Source organism: Ursus americanus, chromosome 8 (genome assembly GCF_024610735.1).
Source record: "Ursus americanus isolate L20-20 chromosome 8, mUrsAme1.1.p, whole genome shotgun sequence".
Classification (NCBI taxonomy): Eukaryota; Metazoa; Chordata; class Mammalia; order Carnivora; family Ursidae; genus Ursus; species Ursus americanus.
In genome coordinates, this window is record NC_142134.1 from 6,268,271 (window position 1) to 6,286,624 (window position 18,354).

The 18,354-nt window shown below is 33.3% G+C and overlaps 1 protein-coding gene across 1 annotated transcript in view; it reads left to right on the forward strand.

Moving 5' to 3' along the window:
• Nucleotides 1–14,953, forward strand: part of STPG2 (sperm tail PG-rich repeat containing 2) — a 307,272-nt gene extending 292,319 nt beyond the window's left edge. Inside the window, exons 11-12 of the mRNA XM_087864396.1 lie at nt 14,053–14,168; nt 14,945–14,953. Coding sequence (XP_087720522.1) covers nt 14,053–14,168; nt 14,945–14,953 — 125 coding nt within the window. The remainder of the gene's footprint in view (nt 1–14,052; nt 14,169–14,944) is intronic.
• The last annotated feature ends 3,401 nt before the right edge of the window (nt 14,954–18,354 follow it).

The window sequence follows — 18,354 nt, forward strand, 5'->3', positions numbered from 1 at the left end:
AGAAAAAACCTGGGGAATATTTCTCCAATACTTAGAAAAGCAAGAGTTTCAGTTCTTTACAAGTCTGATAAAAGATATAATACACATTGTCACCTTTGCCTGACTTTAGCCTATTCATTTCCTAAACATACCACTTTTTCATCGAAACACAATAAAACCCATGCTTGAAAATTAGTTATAGACAATCCCACATATAAAAGACATTTTGTTTAGACTTCTAAATGATTTATCAAGGAACACAAATATTTTAAAACGGTAAGTAGATGGGGCGCCTGGGTGGCTCAGTCGTTAAGCGTCTGCCTTCGGCTCAGGGCGTGATCCCAGTGTTCTGGGATCGAGCCCCACATCAGGCTCCTCTGCTGGGAGCCTGCTTCTTCCTCTCCCACTCCCCCTGCTTGTGTTCCCTCTCTCGCTGGCTGTCTCTGTCTCTGTCAAATGAATAAATAAAATCTTTAAAAAATAAATAAATAAAAGGGTAAGTAGTAAAACTAATATAGAACCGTGAGATAGATACATCACTAACATGTGAAGATATAAACACATACACATTGTATATGCCTAATATATTTATTTATACAATTTTACCTTTCAATGATATTTTATTGTAGAAACCCAAGGTATAGATTATTACGTATTTTTCATATAGATCTTTACTTCTGATGACTTGGTGACTTTTAAATACAAAGACTCAGATATTTCAGTCTGAAGCGTAGTTCCCTGCTTTTCAGAATTTTGTTTCTCCTCTGAAAAACACAGTTCTAGAAAGAGAAGCCACAGAGATGTGTGTATATGTGTATACACACTTGTGTATGTATAATGCATGCACATGATAGCAAAGTTATATAGAAAAACTTAGAGAAAAGCAAATAGACTTTTGACCCATTCTTTCCCTTTACCAGAGACAAACCTTTAGGGTTATAACCTCTTTCAAGTTAAAGAATTTACTTATACTGGGGCGCCTGGGTGGCACAGCGGTTAAGCGTCTGCCTTCGGCTCAGGGCGTGATCCTGGCGTTATGGGATCGAGCCCCACATCAGGCTCCTCTGCTATGAGCCTGCTTCTTCCTCTCCCACTCCCCCTGCTTGTGTTCCCTCTCTCGCTGGCTGTCTCTATCTCTGTCGAATAAATAAATAAAATCTTTAAAAAAAAAAAAAAAGAATTTACTTATACTGATAGTCTTCTCAGTTTTTGTTTTTTAAGCACAAATAGAAAAATTTAGTTAAGATATTAATTCTTCAGCTCTTTATTAAAGTACTTTTTAAACACTACCATACACAAAAATGAAAACGCCTTAGAATGCACTGCTTCCAGAACTCTTCTTGTCTGTTCCCTGCTCATTTATCTTTTCAGTGTTCTGCCCATCACCCTCTACTTTTTAAATTACTCAATGGTGAAACAAGTGAAATGCAAGGATTAATTTTCTTTCTTTGGTTCCAATGCCATGATCTTCAGGCTTCTCAAACTAGAATATTCTTGTCATAAAAGTCATATGGATTCTCTCTTTTACATTCCATTAGTTGTTTAAATTTTTCCACATTTTGATTAGCTTCATATTTATACTGTAACTTTCTTATGTAGTTATCTGCAAGATGAAATTATCTTTTAAAAGATTGTGTTGAAATACACATAACAGGAAATTTACCATTGTAACTATTTTTAGGTTTACAGTTCAGTGTTGTTAAGTGCATTTACATTGTTGTGCAGTCATCACTACCATCCATCCACAGGACTCTTTTCATCTTGCAGAACTTAAAACTCCCTTCATTAAACAACAGCTTCCCCTCCAGCTCCCGGCAACCACCATTTTACTTTCTTTCTCTATGAATTTGACCACTGAGGTACCTCATCTAAGTGGAATCATACAAATTATTTTTCTTTTTTCTTGTGTTGGTTATTGTTTTATCCAAAGTGGCAATCACACCATTTTTTTTTTTTTAATCTATGGCCCTCTTTGTTTTAGCTCTGTTGATTTCTTTTTTGTGTGCCTTGGTTTTCTTATAAGACTGGTGTATATTAGTTCTGGACTTTAATTTTATTGAAATGGTGGCAGGACTTTATATTTCAAAACATTCTTCAATTTTCTTATACATTGTCTTATTTTGCTTCATTGTCTTCTAATATCCAGTTTTGCTGATCCAAATAAAGTAAGATGGCATTTTGAATTTTTTCTTCCTTTGTAGGGGGACTTGCCTTCTGTCTTCCTTTCTGTTGAAACATTTAGTTTTTTGTTTTGTTTTGTTTTTATCCCCAGTGTTTTCTGTTTTCTCTTTTTGGAAATTCTGGATTTGGACCAGATTTTTTTTTTTAATGTCTCTCTACCTTTCTATCATATTGTCTCTCTGTTTCTCTTTTTGCTCTATATTTTACAAAGTGCTTTTCCCCCTTTGCCTATTTTCTCATCTCATTAAGTTTTCTATACTAACAGTTATGTGCTCTTAGAATACATTCTTGTTCTCTGATTGTTTTTTGTTTTATAAATGCAATATTATTATAAATGTATTTTATATTATTTAATTTTTAAAGTTTTTTTTTCATAAAGAATTTCTTTCTCCTCCAGGGTCAGTTTTTAAATTTATTTTGGTCTTTGTCTTTCACGCTGCTAACTCCTGTCATATGCCAGGTGAACTTTGCTGTCTGTTCATACATTAAAAAAAAAAAAAAAAAAAGACTATCTATTTTGAGTGCTCTTTGGGTGCACCAATATAAGTAGTACTATTCTCTTCTCTCTTTTAATGACATTTCTGATTTGAAACTTGTCTTGTTTGTTGAAGGCAGTAATATGTTGAATAGTGGGCTTTGCTTTAGGATGAATAAATACAACAGCTTACTTAGCTCTCTCAAGAGTACCTCATCCTCACTTCCCTGTGCCCTTTTCTCTTAAATGCCAGCATGGGGCACGGTAGAGGGTGATGGGCAGAACACTACATCTTAAACTGCTTAGTCATCTAATAGCAAAGGTAAATAAAAAAAGCTAGAGATAAGAACAGTTTTGGTAGCAGTGCATTCCAAGGTGTTTCCATTCTTCTGTACTGTACCATTTAAAAAAAAATACTTTACGGGTGCCTGGGTGGCTCAGTCAGTTAAGCATCCACCTTCTGCTCAGGTCATGATCCTGGGTCCTGGGATTGAGCCCCACATCAAGCTCCCTTCTCGTTGGGGAGTCTGCTTCTCCCTCTTCCTCTGACCTTCCCCCTGCTTGTATTCTCTCTCTCAAATAAATAAATAAATAAATAAATAAATAAATAAAATCTTTAAAGAAATAAAAAAATACAGAGCTATAGAAATAATACCTTAATTAAATTTACCTATTTGTGCTTAAAAAACAAAAACTCAGAAAACTATCAAAACAAGTAAGTTCTTTGACTTGATAAAGGTTATACTCTTAAAACCCACAGTAAACATTATTTTTAAAGGAAGGAAGACAAGGACACCCACTCTTACCATAATTTCTTAACAAAGTAGGTGGTTCATGCCAATACCTAAGGATAGAATACCTAAGAACATAGAAGAAATACAAGAATTGAAAGAGATATAATTATCTTAATTTCAGATTTTAACATCATATAGCAAAACAACTTTTGAAAGTCCAGAAACTACTAAAACTATAAGAAATTTTAGCATACTTGCTAGATATAAGAATGACATACAAAATCTGTAACATTTCTCTATACTAGCAGTGATCATGTATTTAAAAAATAAAAAAAGTAAGTACAACTCCCAAAAGGAATAGAGTTTCTAGGAATTAACTAAGAAGACAAAAATTTTCTATAAAGAGAATTTAAAAATTCTAATAATGGACAGAGATAATGGTCTAAATAAATGAGGAACTAATTCTAGACTCTTGAATGGGATGATTTTATATAATGAAGATACCAGGTTTCCCTATTTTAATCTATTAATGTAATACTCCTTAACATTCCAGTTGGACTTTTTGAAGAAATTGGTAAACACACTAAAGTTTAGGTAAAAACTAAACAAAACAAGAAACCCGAAGAGAAAATGGGCAAAGCATATGAAATTATTTTGTAGTCTGCATTGATTATTACTTATTTTATTTTTCTCTGTAGAAATTCAGCTTATTCCAGAAAGACTCATATTCCTTCATCTTAAAACTCATTTATTTTTATGTTACTACCATAAGAGTATAAAAATGAATGTTAATGTTTTTAAACCTCAGGGAATAACAATTATTGTAACAAAGCAAAAATAAAGTCCTCTAAAAAGTCTGGCAATTATATGACAAAAACATAGGACTCTGACTTCAATGATAAAGTTCTCTTAAAAAGACTCATTGGAGTTACAATTATCAAGTCATTTCTAAGGAAAGGATAAATGCATTTTACAAAACAAATTGGCATGGGAAATAATGTAGTATCAGGTTTCATCTAAGTGTAGAACTCACTATTTTCCCTCGAGGCTTAAACAAATATTACATGAATGAGGGCTCTTATAAAATGTTATGTTTTGAAATAGATTTCATTAATGGTTTCCAGTGATAATTTATTTCTCCCTTTATGCACAAGTCTCTTCTCATACTAATAATGGATAGCTTATTTGCATATAAATAGATTTCAGTATTTGCAGAAGCAGAGACCAAATATGTTTCTTTTTCTCCCTCTGGACATTGTTAAACAGATAAAAAGAAAAAAAAAAGAAGAAGAAGAAGAGGAGGGGAAGGGGATATTGCAATAATTAGCAATAAAGAATTATAAGAATTTTCTTGACCAAAAATTTTTGCAGGCAACTTTCTTTGGTGTTTTATTGGTATACTTCATTTCAAAGGTTTAGACTTCTATTGAAATAATAAAAAAAGAATCTGCAGTTTTCTCAGTGATGCTTTTTGGTATACCTATGGTGCAAATGAAAGCAATAAAGCAGCTTGATATTGGTTATTGAAATGTTTACTATGGCCCTCTGGGTATCTTCTTCTAATTAGTTTTTACTGTTTCTGATGAGGGAGTATGTTCCATTCTAGATAAGGTAAATGCCACTTCTGTGACAGTATTGCTTAATTAAATAAATCCTTTGTTTTTGAGACATCACAAGTTGCATGCTTGTGATTGAGAGATATTTTGTTCTTTCAGTTAAAAAATGTACAGTTGCTAATTTTTCAGTTATTATATGGTTAAAAGTACCAAGTCTTCAAAAAAAATTCATTATAGAACATATGTCCTTCCCAAATATAATAAGAAGGCCTTTTAAGCCTCCTTTCATTACAACTCACAGTAGACATTAGTAAAGAAAGAACAATTAAATAAATGCTTTTTAAAAATATCCACTTCATATTTAGCTTCTTGACTTTCAGTATTTGAAATAGGATATGTTTTGTATCATGGTTCTTTAAGTGAGTAAGAGACATCATCTTATGGTACACTTAGTATTTTTAAGTAATTCCTTCAGGAAATTAAGATAACAGCTGCTTTCAGGTAGGTTCAATATCTATTAATAAGTGTGTCTTTCTGACCAGCAGAGGTCACTCAGTGTAAAGTGAATAATGAGTTTAGTTTTCAAAAAAGACAGCAAACATGACCACTCTATTTGAGCAATTTCATTTTACTTGATTTCCGTTACTTGCATAAATACTGTTTTCATCCCTTGTTATACACGCTTGCCTAGGTGAGCGAGGCAGTTCCTTGGGGTCCAAGACCTTTCCAAACCTGAAGCCAAAAACATTCTGAAAGAACTAATAAAGATGCTGTATTTAAATCTATGTCTTTTTGAATATAATACAGCTCTCTTCTACAAGTTAAAAAAAATAATAATAAGAGAAAACAAGTCCTTCAGAGAACGTGACACATTGTATTCCGCCACAGAGAGGCAGCCTTCACCAAAAGATGGGACTTAAGGCTGTTAGGTTTCTTGGAAAACAACATTTAATTCTTGATTTTTAAAAAATTGTTTATAACAGGTTTCGAACGTTGCGGGATGTGGCATCCTTGACAGCTAGTGATGTGACCATATGGAGATTTGAAGACAATTTGATTTTTAGAATGGTGATATTTTTGTTTTCCTTAAATGTGTATGTACTTATGAATTTAAAAGTATAGGCGTAAAATCAAAATTACATCCTTATGGTATACTAATGAACTAATAATCCAGGAACAGAATCCCTAAATTTATCATATAGACCTCAATTTAGTCCATCTTCTAGACCTTATTCACCTTTTAGAGAATTGTCATGTTCGGGTGAAAAAATAACATTCTCATTTAATTAAGATGATATTTGTTTGACAAATTTGATATTTTTGGAAAATGCTAGAGAGCTAGAGATTAAGAAGGCAGTGTGAAGTAGAAAAAGAGTTATTAAAATCATAGAGCCAGTCACAGCTTAGCTATTAACTCAGTTTCCTGTAAAATTTAAATGGTTTTATTTTCCTTTCTTTGAGGGAGGTTGCAAGGATTTCAAGTGTTTGAATGATGTGTCCTTACTCATTGTGTGGCTTTGAGGAACTTTGCTGAGTCATTTAATCCTCCATTTACACAGAGGAAAACAAAAACTTAACAAGTTTTAGAGAATTTATGAAGGTCACATGGCTAGTATACAGAAATCTTGAATTTAAATTTTGGTTAAGATTTATTCTGAGGTGGGCGCCTGGGTGGCGCAGTCGTTAAGCGTCTGCCTTCGGCTCAGGGCGTGATCCTGGCATTTCGGGATCGAGTCCCACATCGGGCTCCTCCTCTGGGAGCCTGCTTCTTCCTCTCCCACTCCCCTGCGCTGTTCCCTCTCTCGCTGGCTGTCTGTCAAATAAATAAATAAAATCTTAAAAAAAAAAAAAGATTTATTCTGGGGTTCCTGGGTGGCTCAGTAGGTTAAGCATCCAGCTCTTGGTTTTGGTTCAGGTCATGATCTCAGTGTCCTGGGATGGAGCCCCACATGGGGGTCTGTGCTGGGTGTGGAGCCTTGCTTAAGATTTTCTCTCTCCCTCACCCTCTCCCACGGCCCCACCCCCGGTCACACACACTCTCTCTCTCTCTCAAATAAATAAATAAATAAATAAAATCTTTAATAAAAAAAATTGTTCTATGGGGTGCCTGGGTGGCTCAGTCAGTTAAGTGTCTGCCTTCAGCTCAGGTCATGATTCCAGGGTCCTGGGATCCAGTCCCACCTTGGACTCCATGCTCTGCAGGGAGTCTGCTCCCTCTGTTCCCTCTGACCCTCCCCCAACTCATTCTCTCAATCTCTCTCTCTCTCAAACAAATAAAATCTTTAAAAAATTATTTAATCTGGAAAATGATAGACTAAAATAAAATAGAGACGTGAATATACTTATACTTCACAGAATTTCATTTTCCATGATCATGAAGTTAGTTTTGCACATTTGGCCCAAAATTGAAATAGTGTGACAAGGCCATAACAGAATTCATAATGTGTTAAAAGATGTACATTAAAAAGTAAGTCTCTTTCCTATCTTAACACTGCCAGTCTTCTACTAATCTCTCAGGCAACGATTATTTTAAATGTATTTACAGACATTTATGTGATATATCATCTAAATGTCATTTTCACATTGTAAATAGAAATAGGACCTTAAGGTATCCATTTTTTTTTTTTGCATAGACAATTACTGGGAAAGAAAATAAAATGAAAAGAAAATAATTAAAATGCTTAAGGTCACAGGAATAGATTCTAGTTGACTCAAAAACAGACTCTTCCTTTGGTTTGGCTCAGTTCAGCTCAGTAGGCATTGATGGAAGCTCTACCATAAGCAGGCCCTGAGGCATAAGAGTTTCAGATGTATTCTGGAGAAATGATAGTCTCATCCATAATTTCAGAAGGTTTTTTCTCTGGATAACTAATTCTTGAGATTATTTGAGAAAAAAAAATGATGTTTAGATATATTTGCCAAATGCTACATATTAAATTATAGTCTAGAGGTCTAAAGCAATGGGATTTGTTAAAATTTTGTGTTCTTGGTTCCACTTTCAGAGAATATGACATATTATTTTGACATGAATCCAAGGAATCTACCATCTGACACTAATCTGTGTGATTCTGATGGCTATAGTCCATGAACTACACTTTGGGAAGGATTAATTTAAAATATATGGTGCTGAATATGATCCTCTTTGTTTTTGAGTCTTGATATTTCAAGCCATAGAACAAGTTCAGCCAGAGGCCAGAGGAGAAACACGTCCAAAGCTATAGAAGGGCTGTGAATAGGCACTGTGGGTCATGGGTATTGAAGCTAGATGAGGAAACCATTTACTATTTGGAAATAAACACTGTTAATATAAACAAATCCCACTGTTATTTGTCTTGGTTAAAATTAACTAGTGATAGTTGATGAGAAGGCTTGCAAGGGAAGAATTCTGCTGAATTCTCCTAGTAGCCTGCCATTACTCCATGAAGTTATGGCAACAGAATTAGACAATATTTATATTACAGGATAACAGAGCAGAGTGAGCAGAGAACCTGTAAAGTAAGGGAAAAAAATCTTATCTGGATTTAAGGTATAAATTTAAGTTTACTGAAAAGGAGCAAGAAGCTTTCTAAGATATTCAATGGTTAACCTAATAGCTTTTGTTTAATCTCTGATGAATGTAAATAAAACATTTGCATATCAAAGCACAAAACCATTTTATCTCTTAATCTATAAAATATGTTTGTTTGAAGGTAAAGAAATTTATTCATTTAAATTGCAAATAAACATCTTAACCTTTGCTTGATTGGCTTGTCACTATATATATCATGTAGGCTCTTCTTCCAGAAAACTCTAAACTCTGTGAGTCTAGCCTTATTCTAGCAGAGCTATTCAGAGAAAAATTCAAATCCAAACACACTTAGGAGCCTAACAATTTTTAGTAAATTAAAGAAAATGGAAATAGTTACATTTTAAAGTGGTAAAAATTAGCCATTTGAACATTTTTGAAAAATCATTTATTATTTTATGTCTTTCTTAAAGAACTTAGCTTGCTTAATTTTAATCAAGTGTTCAAAACAAATTTGGTGTTTATAAAGAACCCTAATCACTTAATCTATGACCTTATGTGCTTTACAAAGATATAGCATTATCATGATTTTTACATATAATATTCAGAGATAAGTGCCAGTTTTAGAGGGAATACCTTACTAATTCAGCTTTAATTGAATGTTAAAATGATGGTGGGGATGTACGAGGACTTGGAATATATGCTGAGACTTACTCTACATTTTTGCTTAGATAATTTTCTTGGCATTCTAGTTCCAAATGTTTAAATAGGAACAATGGGATGTAAAAACCAAAATTCAATTATGAAAGGAAAATTTGCTACTCTGTCAGACCAGTTATGAGGTATTTATTTTATTTACCTTGAAAACAACTTCATATTTCATTGATTATTTGATAACTTTGTTCATTCATCAATAAAAATCACTCAGGTGTTACATATTTATATACTACCTACTCAAAGTAGTAGTAGGTGAAAGATGATCATTCTTCCTTCCAGTTGGTTCCTAAATTCATACAGAAAGTGTATTATATTTCGATTTACAAGACTAATGAGTCATTCACATTCGTATAATGTATTTATCAGAACAGGATCAATTCAAAGACTTCATTTGATAGGCTTATGGATGCACATTTTGGTAAGAATTTCATAAGAATGTATTTAAAAGTACATGGATAAACAGATGTTCCTGACTGAAGATATATTTTAATCAAGCCAAAGCTATCTGATTTTGTATTTCCATGTCATAACAGTAATGGCCCTATTCCTCACTCAATGCTAGGAACACACGTTTTAACAGGTGGATGATTTAGGTAGACTCCAATTGATGCAATTCTCTGTCTACTTAGGTTGGAGTGCATTATAATAGACCATGTCTTAGGGGCTGTGTTGGCAATAATTCTTAGATACTCTATAGTAAGTTTAAGATATCATTCTCAAGTATTTAAGATATTTCTTAAAACATGTAATCCCATTTCGTTTTTGAACAGAAACCTTAACAGGATGGTAAAACATGCATGGAATTTTGGTTAAAAGTTTATATGTTATTGAGACTCTTGTCTGTGTTTTCTCATCACCTGTAAGCTCAATTTAATAGACTATAGTTGTTTGGTCATAATCTGAAGTGCCATTTTCATTACCTTGCGTCTTAGAAGCAGGAGAAGAGCATTAAACCTAAATGTGGTTTTGACATTGATGATAATAGTTCCTTGTGTACTAATCTTTTGTCTTAGCTATTATTTCATTCGTAGAGCTGAAGAATAAAATCAGCATGTGGAAATGTGTTCCATAAAAACTCAACTCTCTAAATGACAGTTTAAAGCCATGTGGTCCATTTTAATGAACAATTTCCTTTTTAATTCCTAAAGATAGGCTCACACATGGGATATTTACTTTTCAGTAGTTTTCTTTCAGCTTCACATGAAAAAAGATGATTTGGTATTCATAAGCAAAATTGACTATGCAATTTATAAATTTAAACTTGTTATGAAGACAGCCATTTTTTAATCTGAGGTTTTGTAGCTTTATTTATAGAAGTAGTTATTTCTGAGTCCACTCTAATGTACCAAAATGATTTTTATTTTAAATTACTCATTGTTCCTGTTCTCTCCCATTTTTACCCTAGAGCATTGGTTGACATTTCATAGAGAGTAAGTTGGCATAGGGCTGGAAAATATGTAATTATAAGAATCACCTGCTCTTGAATTCCCATTATATAATAGTTGTGATTCAGGCAGACTTTTCATAGGTATTTGATTTGGAATGAGAAGTTTTCTTCTTCCATGACCTGTGATTAAAATGTGGCATTTTGATAAATAAATGGAAGCTAATTTCTGCATAATGTATCTGTGAATCACTACTGGTGAAGCAATGTAAATCTTTGATCTGTATTATAGAAATAGTAACATATGTAATTGGAAATATATTTTAAGATCAAGTACAATGAACTGGTTTTTTATATGCTCTGTAGCTTAAAGCAAACTAAGTGCTAAAATGCAGCAAGATGCATATTGAGAGTTTTGCTTTACTTAATGCTCCTCAAAGGAATTCCAATAAAAGGAAATCCACTAAAACTACATTTGAATATTTTCCTCTTTTAATGAGTTACAATCATGAAGGTAAATATTTATCAGTTGCTGTAGCATGATAGTAAGGACAGAGAATAGACTGTTTCATTTCATAGTTGAAAATGAAATTTACTGATACAACAGTGTTTGGTTAATAGTCTTACCTGTTGCCTTAACCTTTATACATCTTTATGGTTAAAGTTACAATTTTTAATTAATTGACTGTGGAATCATGCACCCAGTTCCTGATGATAAGTTTGTGTTCTTTTCTGCATACTGTGGTAACTGATACATTTTCCCACATGCAGTTTAGTTTGTATGTATCTATTTGTAAAGATATTATGTATGTATATGTACATTGTTTCTCTGCACTATGAATAGAAATTATATTATTCCAAAGTCAAGCATGCAAGATGGCATTCGCTACAACACTTTGTCTTTTAGCAAATCAAAACACTAGTCCGTTCTGACTGCTGTAACAAAAATGCCATAGACTGGGTAGCTTAACCAGTATAAGTTTATTTCTCACAGTTACTGGAGTCTGGGAAATCAAAGTCAAGATGCCCAAAGTGACATTTGATTTAGTGAGGGCCTTCCTCCTGCTTGCAGATAGACATCTGTATACACAGCAGAGTCAGAGTGAGAATGAAAATAAATTCTCTCATGTCTCTTTTTCTAAGGGCAGTAATCCCATCATGAGGGGCTCCACTCTTGTGACCTAATTACTTTTTTTTTTAAGGTTTTACTTATTTATTTGAGAGAGAAGCAGAGAGAGCAGAGAGGGGATGGGCAGCGGGGGGGGGGGGGGGGGGGGCGGGGAGGGGCAGGGAAGCAGGCTCCCCACTGAGCAGGGAGCCCGATGCAAGGCTTGATCCCAGGATCCTGGGATCATGACCTGAGCCAAAGGTGGCTGTCTTAATGGACTGAGCCACCCAGGTGCCCCCCTAATTACCTTCTGAAGGCCTCACCTCCAAATACCATCACATAGATGATTAGGGTTTTAAGATATGAATTTGGGGGGGCACAAACATTTAGTTAATAGCAGCTTCCCACAGAGCTTTATAATTTTGTATATCTATCCTATTAATTGAATTGACGTTAGAAGGATTGAACTAGAGCCAAATGTCATCTTTTATTGTAAATTTTGAAGTGTTCTATGTTAATGAAGCTAAAGCCTTAAAAATGTTTCATGTGAATTTATCAATTCTAGTATATTTTAGATTTGAAAACATCTGCAAGGATCTATTCTTCAAGGTGGTAATTTTTAATTGCATGTGTACTAGGGAGATGGAGGCATTACTTCTGTATTCTGCTAACATCTTTATATCTACTATTTCACTGTTTATGTCCATTGTCAATATTCTGTGCTCATGTTGTTGCTCCCTCTCCCCACACTGTCTCTTTAATGCCCTCTAATTTAGTTTCATTCATCATCACAGTTCCACTGGCTCCACAGTGACCTGTCTGTGAAGTCTCCTCTTGCAACATTTGATGTAGTAAGACCTGTAAGCACTCTTTGGAAATACAGGCTTGTCATGTGACAGATACTCAATAAGTATTGGTTAACATATGAATGGAGAAAAGGAAAAAAAAATAACCTCTCCCTATTTTCTCTCTATGATGTTGTACTAGCTATATTCTACTCACTAGTCTATTTCCTGAATAACTCCTTTCCTTTTCTCCAGGACAGCTTTCTCATGAGCTTCAATTATGTATTTATAGTTGTCTTCTGAACATTTCTGTTTGTATATGCTGCCATCTTTTCAGACATAACTGGTTCAAAACCAAACACACGATGTTCTTCTTTAATATCTCTTCTGTGTTTTCTTATTTTTGTCACAGGATTGCCTTTTTATTGGCCATTATTCTTTTTATCTTCTTCCAGTTTCTATACATATTAAATATTTATTGCATCTCTTAGAAAATATTGAGTTGTTCTTCCTTTCCCTTACCAATGTTAGTAAACTTCTTATTAGTGTCCGTAAAATAAACCATCAAGTCATCTCATCCTATAATGTACTGCCAAAGTTTATTTCATAAACTACCTCTTTCTTCATGACTGTCTTTTAGTCTAAAACATTCAGGAGCTACCCACTACCTGTGGAAGTAGATTCCAAAAGCTTTTTTATTTATTTACTTTTAAAGATTTATTAATTTATTTTAGAGAGAGAGCGTGCATATGCGTGCAAGAAGGGGGGGGGCAGAGGGAAAGGCTCTCAAGCAGATTACCACTACCTGCCCCTGCTGGACTCCATCCCAGGACCCATGAGATCATGACCTGAGCCAAAACCAAGAGTCGGATGCTTAACTGACTGAGCCACCCAGGTGCCAATCCAAAAGCTTTAAAAAAAAATTATTAGACAATTTTAGTTTTAAAAAACTGTATATAGGACCCAAACAAAGAAGAGTAAATCTAAAGCTGTTTTGAATGAAAATAATTCAGGCTCCTTCTACTTGGGCTTTACCTATACATTGTTCCCTGGGCACTTCTGTGGATTTCTGGGACACTTTAGAATACAATTTAAAACATATTGGCTTTAATACAAAATCCTTATTTAGTATTAAGCCCTATTCCATTCAACCAATTTGTTAATCACATCCAATCATTCCATGTGAATTCCATTTTTGTACCTTGGTTTCTATCATGTTTGGCACCCAGAATGCTGTTAAACTACTTTTTTGCTTCTTTAAGTCTTATTCATATTTCCAAATGCATTTCAAGCACTATATCTTTGCTAAATATATGAATGCCTTTTTAGGAAATAAAAGACTTGGATATATTTTTTCAGGATGTATATGTATCTTGGGGGGGTACTGTTTTCTTTTTTGGGAAAATACTTCTACATTACATTTAATTATTAGGTAGACAGATGACACTTTTTTGTGCTTATTATATTTCAAAGCCCTAACGGGAATGATTTTAAGCATTCAAAAAGAATGGGTCCATGATTATTTGATGCTAAAATTATACATTAAGAGCACAAATCTAAGAATAATAATGTGACCCAAATCAATAATTTTAACATACTTTATTATCTTCTGCATTTGTTTCTTTTAGGGCCTGCAACATATGATCCTGTTTTAAGGAAATCTTGCTCCACACCCGTGTTTGTTAAAGCATCAAAGCGTTTTAAAGATTCCAAAGAGATTACTCCTGGTCCAGCAACATATGAGGTTTGTCAATAATATATCTCTTTTATCAGTAACAGAACAATAATTTCCAGAAAGTACTGAAAATGTCTACATTAAAGTACTTTCCATATTTGACTAATCAAAATCTGGCAGTGGAAGGTCTTTTTTAAAAAAATTTATCTATCTATCTATTTATTTATTTATTTATTTATTTATTTATTTATTTATATTTTTTGAGTGAGAGAGAGCATGAGCTGGTGGGGGAGGGGCAGAGAGAGAGACAGACAGAGAGAATCTCAAGCAGGCTCCACACCCACTGTGAGCCTGAAGTGGGGCTTGATCTCATGACCCTGATATCATGACCTGGGCCGAAATCAAGAGTCTGGCACTTAACTGACTGAGCCACCCAGGTGCCCCAGAAAGGCATTTTTGAATACGTTCTGACATTTTTTTTAAAGATTGATTTATGGATTATTTATCAATTTATCTATAGATGTCCACTACAGCATCGATATATATATATATATATTTTACATCCCTGCAACTTTAAAAACTTAGTTGTTTACATACTCAAATGGAAATTTTCAAGTATTTATTGCAATCATGAATTTATTAGAGGGCTCAGAAGATAGAGTGTTGGTCCAGTAAAATCATGTATTGATCTTTTATCTTCTTTTAATAAGCATAGATGCTGTGGTTTAGATTCATAATAAATAAAGGACTCTTTTAAGCCCTGGGCCTTCTGATTATAAGGAGGTTTAAGTAAATTTGCAGGTTTTAAAAATTGTGTTCACAATTGGACTTTATTCCCCATATAGGATGAATAGGTTCCCCATTCCCACTCTACTAACTATTAAAAGTGAAATATTTTATAGTAACTTTTAACAAATAATTTAAGAATTAATACTCAGTGCAAACCACAGTGAATATTCTTTTTTGGGGTTAGTTAATGACAAGTTCATTTTTCTTGAATGTATGCTTTTCTACTTATTTAAAAATGTCGTAATCTAAATAATTCTTCAGCATTCTGTCAAAGCAAATTCATAACGTAACATCAGAGAAAAAAAAGAAAGACAAAATAAAATGAATGATGAAAGAGTTGTTATTTTACTTATTGGCTGTTGATTTCCCCAAAAGACCCCTGCTGATTCCTACTGCTTAAGCAATGCTGATTTTATTTACTTCAGAAAGGGAGAATCTGCTAGATAGTCTTAATAGTTTTTCAGAAGGTGCAAGTCAAAGGTCTTAAGATGTTTTAAGACCTGGGCTGTGTGATGTAAAACAGGTCTTACAAATGGGGAATTGGTTGGAATTGGGCAAAGTTTGTGACTTGTTTACTTTGGGTTATTGCACAGTGAGGGAGTGTCTTGAAGCAATTCTTGATCAGTAAGCTCTCAGTCTTAGTAAGTTAGGTGGTATAGCTGCTCATAGTCTGATCGTATTATCATACTAAATCATTAGCTGAACTCTTCTCTCCTACTTTTAAAACCTGATTTTAATGGTATTTACAAATAATAATGTCAATAAATCTAATGTTATCCTTTTATTTTGTGATACATTTATCATAGAAGACATATTTACTAGTCTTTCTAGTATTTAACAATGTTCTTTTTCTTTCATAAGATTTTATAAATTATATTTATACTTCCTCATAGTCATTTACTAGAGCGAATTATTTTCTCTGTCAAAGGGAAATATTTATGGGGTTGATAATGATGATCATTCAGATATTGCCTGAAATTTCAAACTTATGTAACCCATATATATACTGCACTGCAAGGTAACTTTGCTGTTGAGAACTGAGTGTATAATGTTTTTTGCCTTCCAACACCGTTTTCTTTAATATTTGAAAACTTTTTTGAACAGTTAATTTTCTTTAAAAATTTTCCTTCTTATAAGAAAAAGTTATTTTAAATCTGATAGGCCAATAAATTACTAGGCCTGTTTATTATAACTTGCTTTTGTTTTTTAATTTGTACTTTTTTTCCTCTATTGTCTTTAATAAGTTTAAGTTGGTAACTCTTGAGAACATATTTGCCTTAAATATTTTACCTTTTTTTTTACTGAAAAAGATGATTCTAGAACTTTAGAACATTGTTTTAGGACTGCAATATTATGTTTATTTAAAAAGTGCTTAAATGTGTAGGACTTGTGCCATCATTGGTTATAGGTTTTCAGTGTCACAATGGATCCAACTTACCCAATGCGGGTGGTACTTACAATAATATCTATAACAATAGCTCTCTTAAGTTTCACAACCACATTTACAAAGTCTGTTTTTGTTTTTTTTTTTAACCTTGTGTGAATAAGCTTTTGAGTTTCCCAGGCAGAATTAGTGTTTCCCCCCATTTCTTTTTCCTTTTTTGGTGTGTATGTGTATGTGCGTGGAGGGTGCTCAGAGTTGTCATTGGAACATTATTCACAGTCCTTCAATTACAAGCTAATCTGTTTGTCTCTTTTGCTCCTTCTAGTTGTTGATAATTATTGGCTCACTATCGCTGATCCTTTTGAAGACATAATGAAAGCTGGGGGCTCTTTACTTGGGGAGAAAATTTTGCATGTATGCTTATAACAAAAACCTGTGTATACAATTTAGATGGTTTATTAACCTACAAAAGCTCACTAATAGCTTCAATCAAGAAATCCCAGTAGTAGATTCTGAACTCCATGAGAGCAAGATTTATTTACTTTTATATTATTAGGTCCTCAACCATGGAATCTGGCATAGAATAGCATATTAATAAATGCTTATAGTATAAATCAACAAAATGGTTAATGCTGGGATTTTCTTCCCAGGATTAAATCACTAATCTTTACCTATGAATAAAGATTTACTTACTTAGTTCTCAGTGAGAAGAATATGTATATGTCCTTTTAAAATAACAGATTCTATTGACTGATTCACATTCTCTTGTTGAGTAAGTCTTCTCACTAAATGCCAACTTTTTAAGGTTGACATGAAGCACTGCATTATTTTCTAGAATTTAAAATTGAGAATATTTTAAAAACTAGATAGAAGAAATTTCAATGAATTTAACTTTAAAAATCCTCATTTAAATATACAGAAAAATTTAAATACACCTCTCTTTAAAAAAGCAAATTGTACTGAGATTAATTGAAATTTAATAATACAAGTATATTTTGAATATAATTTTTCTACTTTTTGAGATGTAATTGACATTTGTATGTATTGTAAATTATTGCCACAATGAGGTGTAATAAATGATGCCATCACCTTGCATAGTTACCATTTTTTTAGGTGTGTGATGATAACAGTTACTACCTACTCTTGAAGATTAGGACCTATTACCTTGAAGTAATAATATAGTATTGTTAACTATGGTCACCATGCAGTATATAAAATCTCCAGAATTTATTCATTTTCTAATAGGTTTATACCTTTTACCCAATTTCTTTCTATTTCTTCTATTTCGTAGTCCCTGGCAACCACGATTTTACTATTATCTAAATCAGTTCAGCTGTTACATACAAGTGAGAACATACAGTATTTATCTTTCTCTGTCTAACCTATTTCACTTAGTATAATGCCTTCAAGATCCATCCATGTTGTCACAAATGGCAGGATTTCCTTTTTTTTTTTTTAGTGGTAGAATAATACTCCATTGTTATGCATACACACCACAACTTCTTTATCCATTCATCCATTGATGTATACTTGTTGTCCTGTAAATTTAGTACTGTGAATAATGCTACAATGATAGGGGAGTGCAGATGTCTCTTCAAGATAATAATTCATTTCCTTCAGATATATACCCAGAAAGTGGAATTGCTGGATATGGCAGTTCTATTTTTAATTTTTGAGGAATTTCCATACAGTTTTCCATAGTGGCTGTACCAATTTATACCCCCACCAACAGTGCGCAATAGTTCCCTTTTATCTACATCCTTACCAACATTTGTTATGTCTTGTCTTTTTGATGTTAACCATTCTAACAGATGCAAGGTGATACCTCATTGCGATTTTTGATTTGCATTTCCCTGATGATGAGTGATGATGAGTATTTTTGTATTATCTCCTTATCAGCTAGATGGTTTGCATGTATTTTCTCCCAGTCCATGGGTTGCCTTTTCATTTTTTTATTGTTTATTTTACTGTACAGAAACTCTTCAGTTTGATGTAGTCCTGCTTGTTTATTTTAGTTACACTTGGTATCATATCTGAAAGAATCATTGCAAAGACTAATGTCAAGGAGCTTCTTCCCTATGT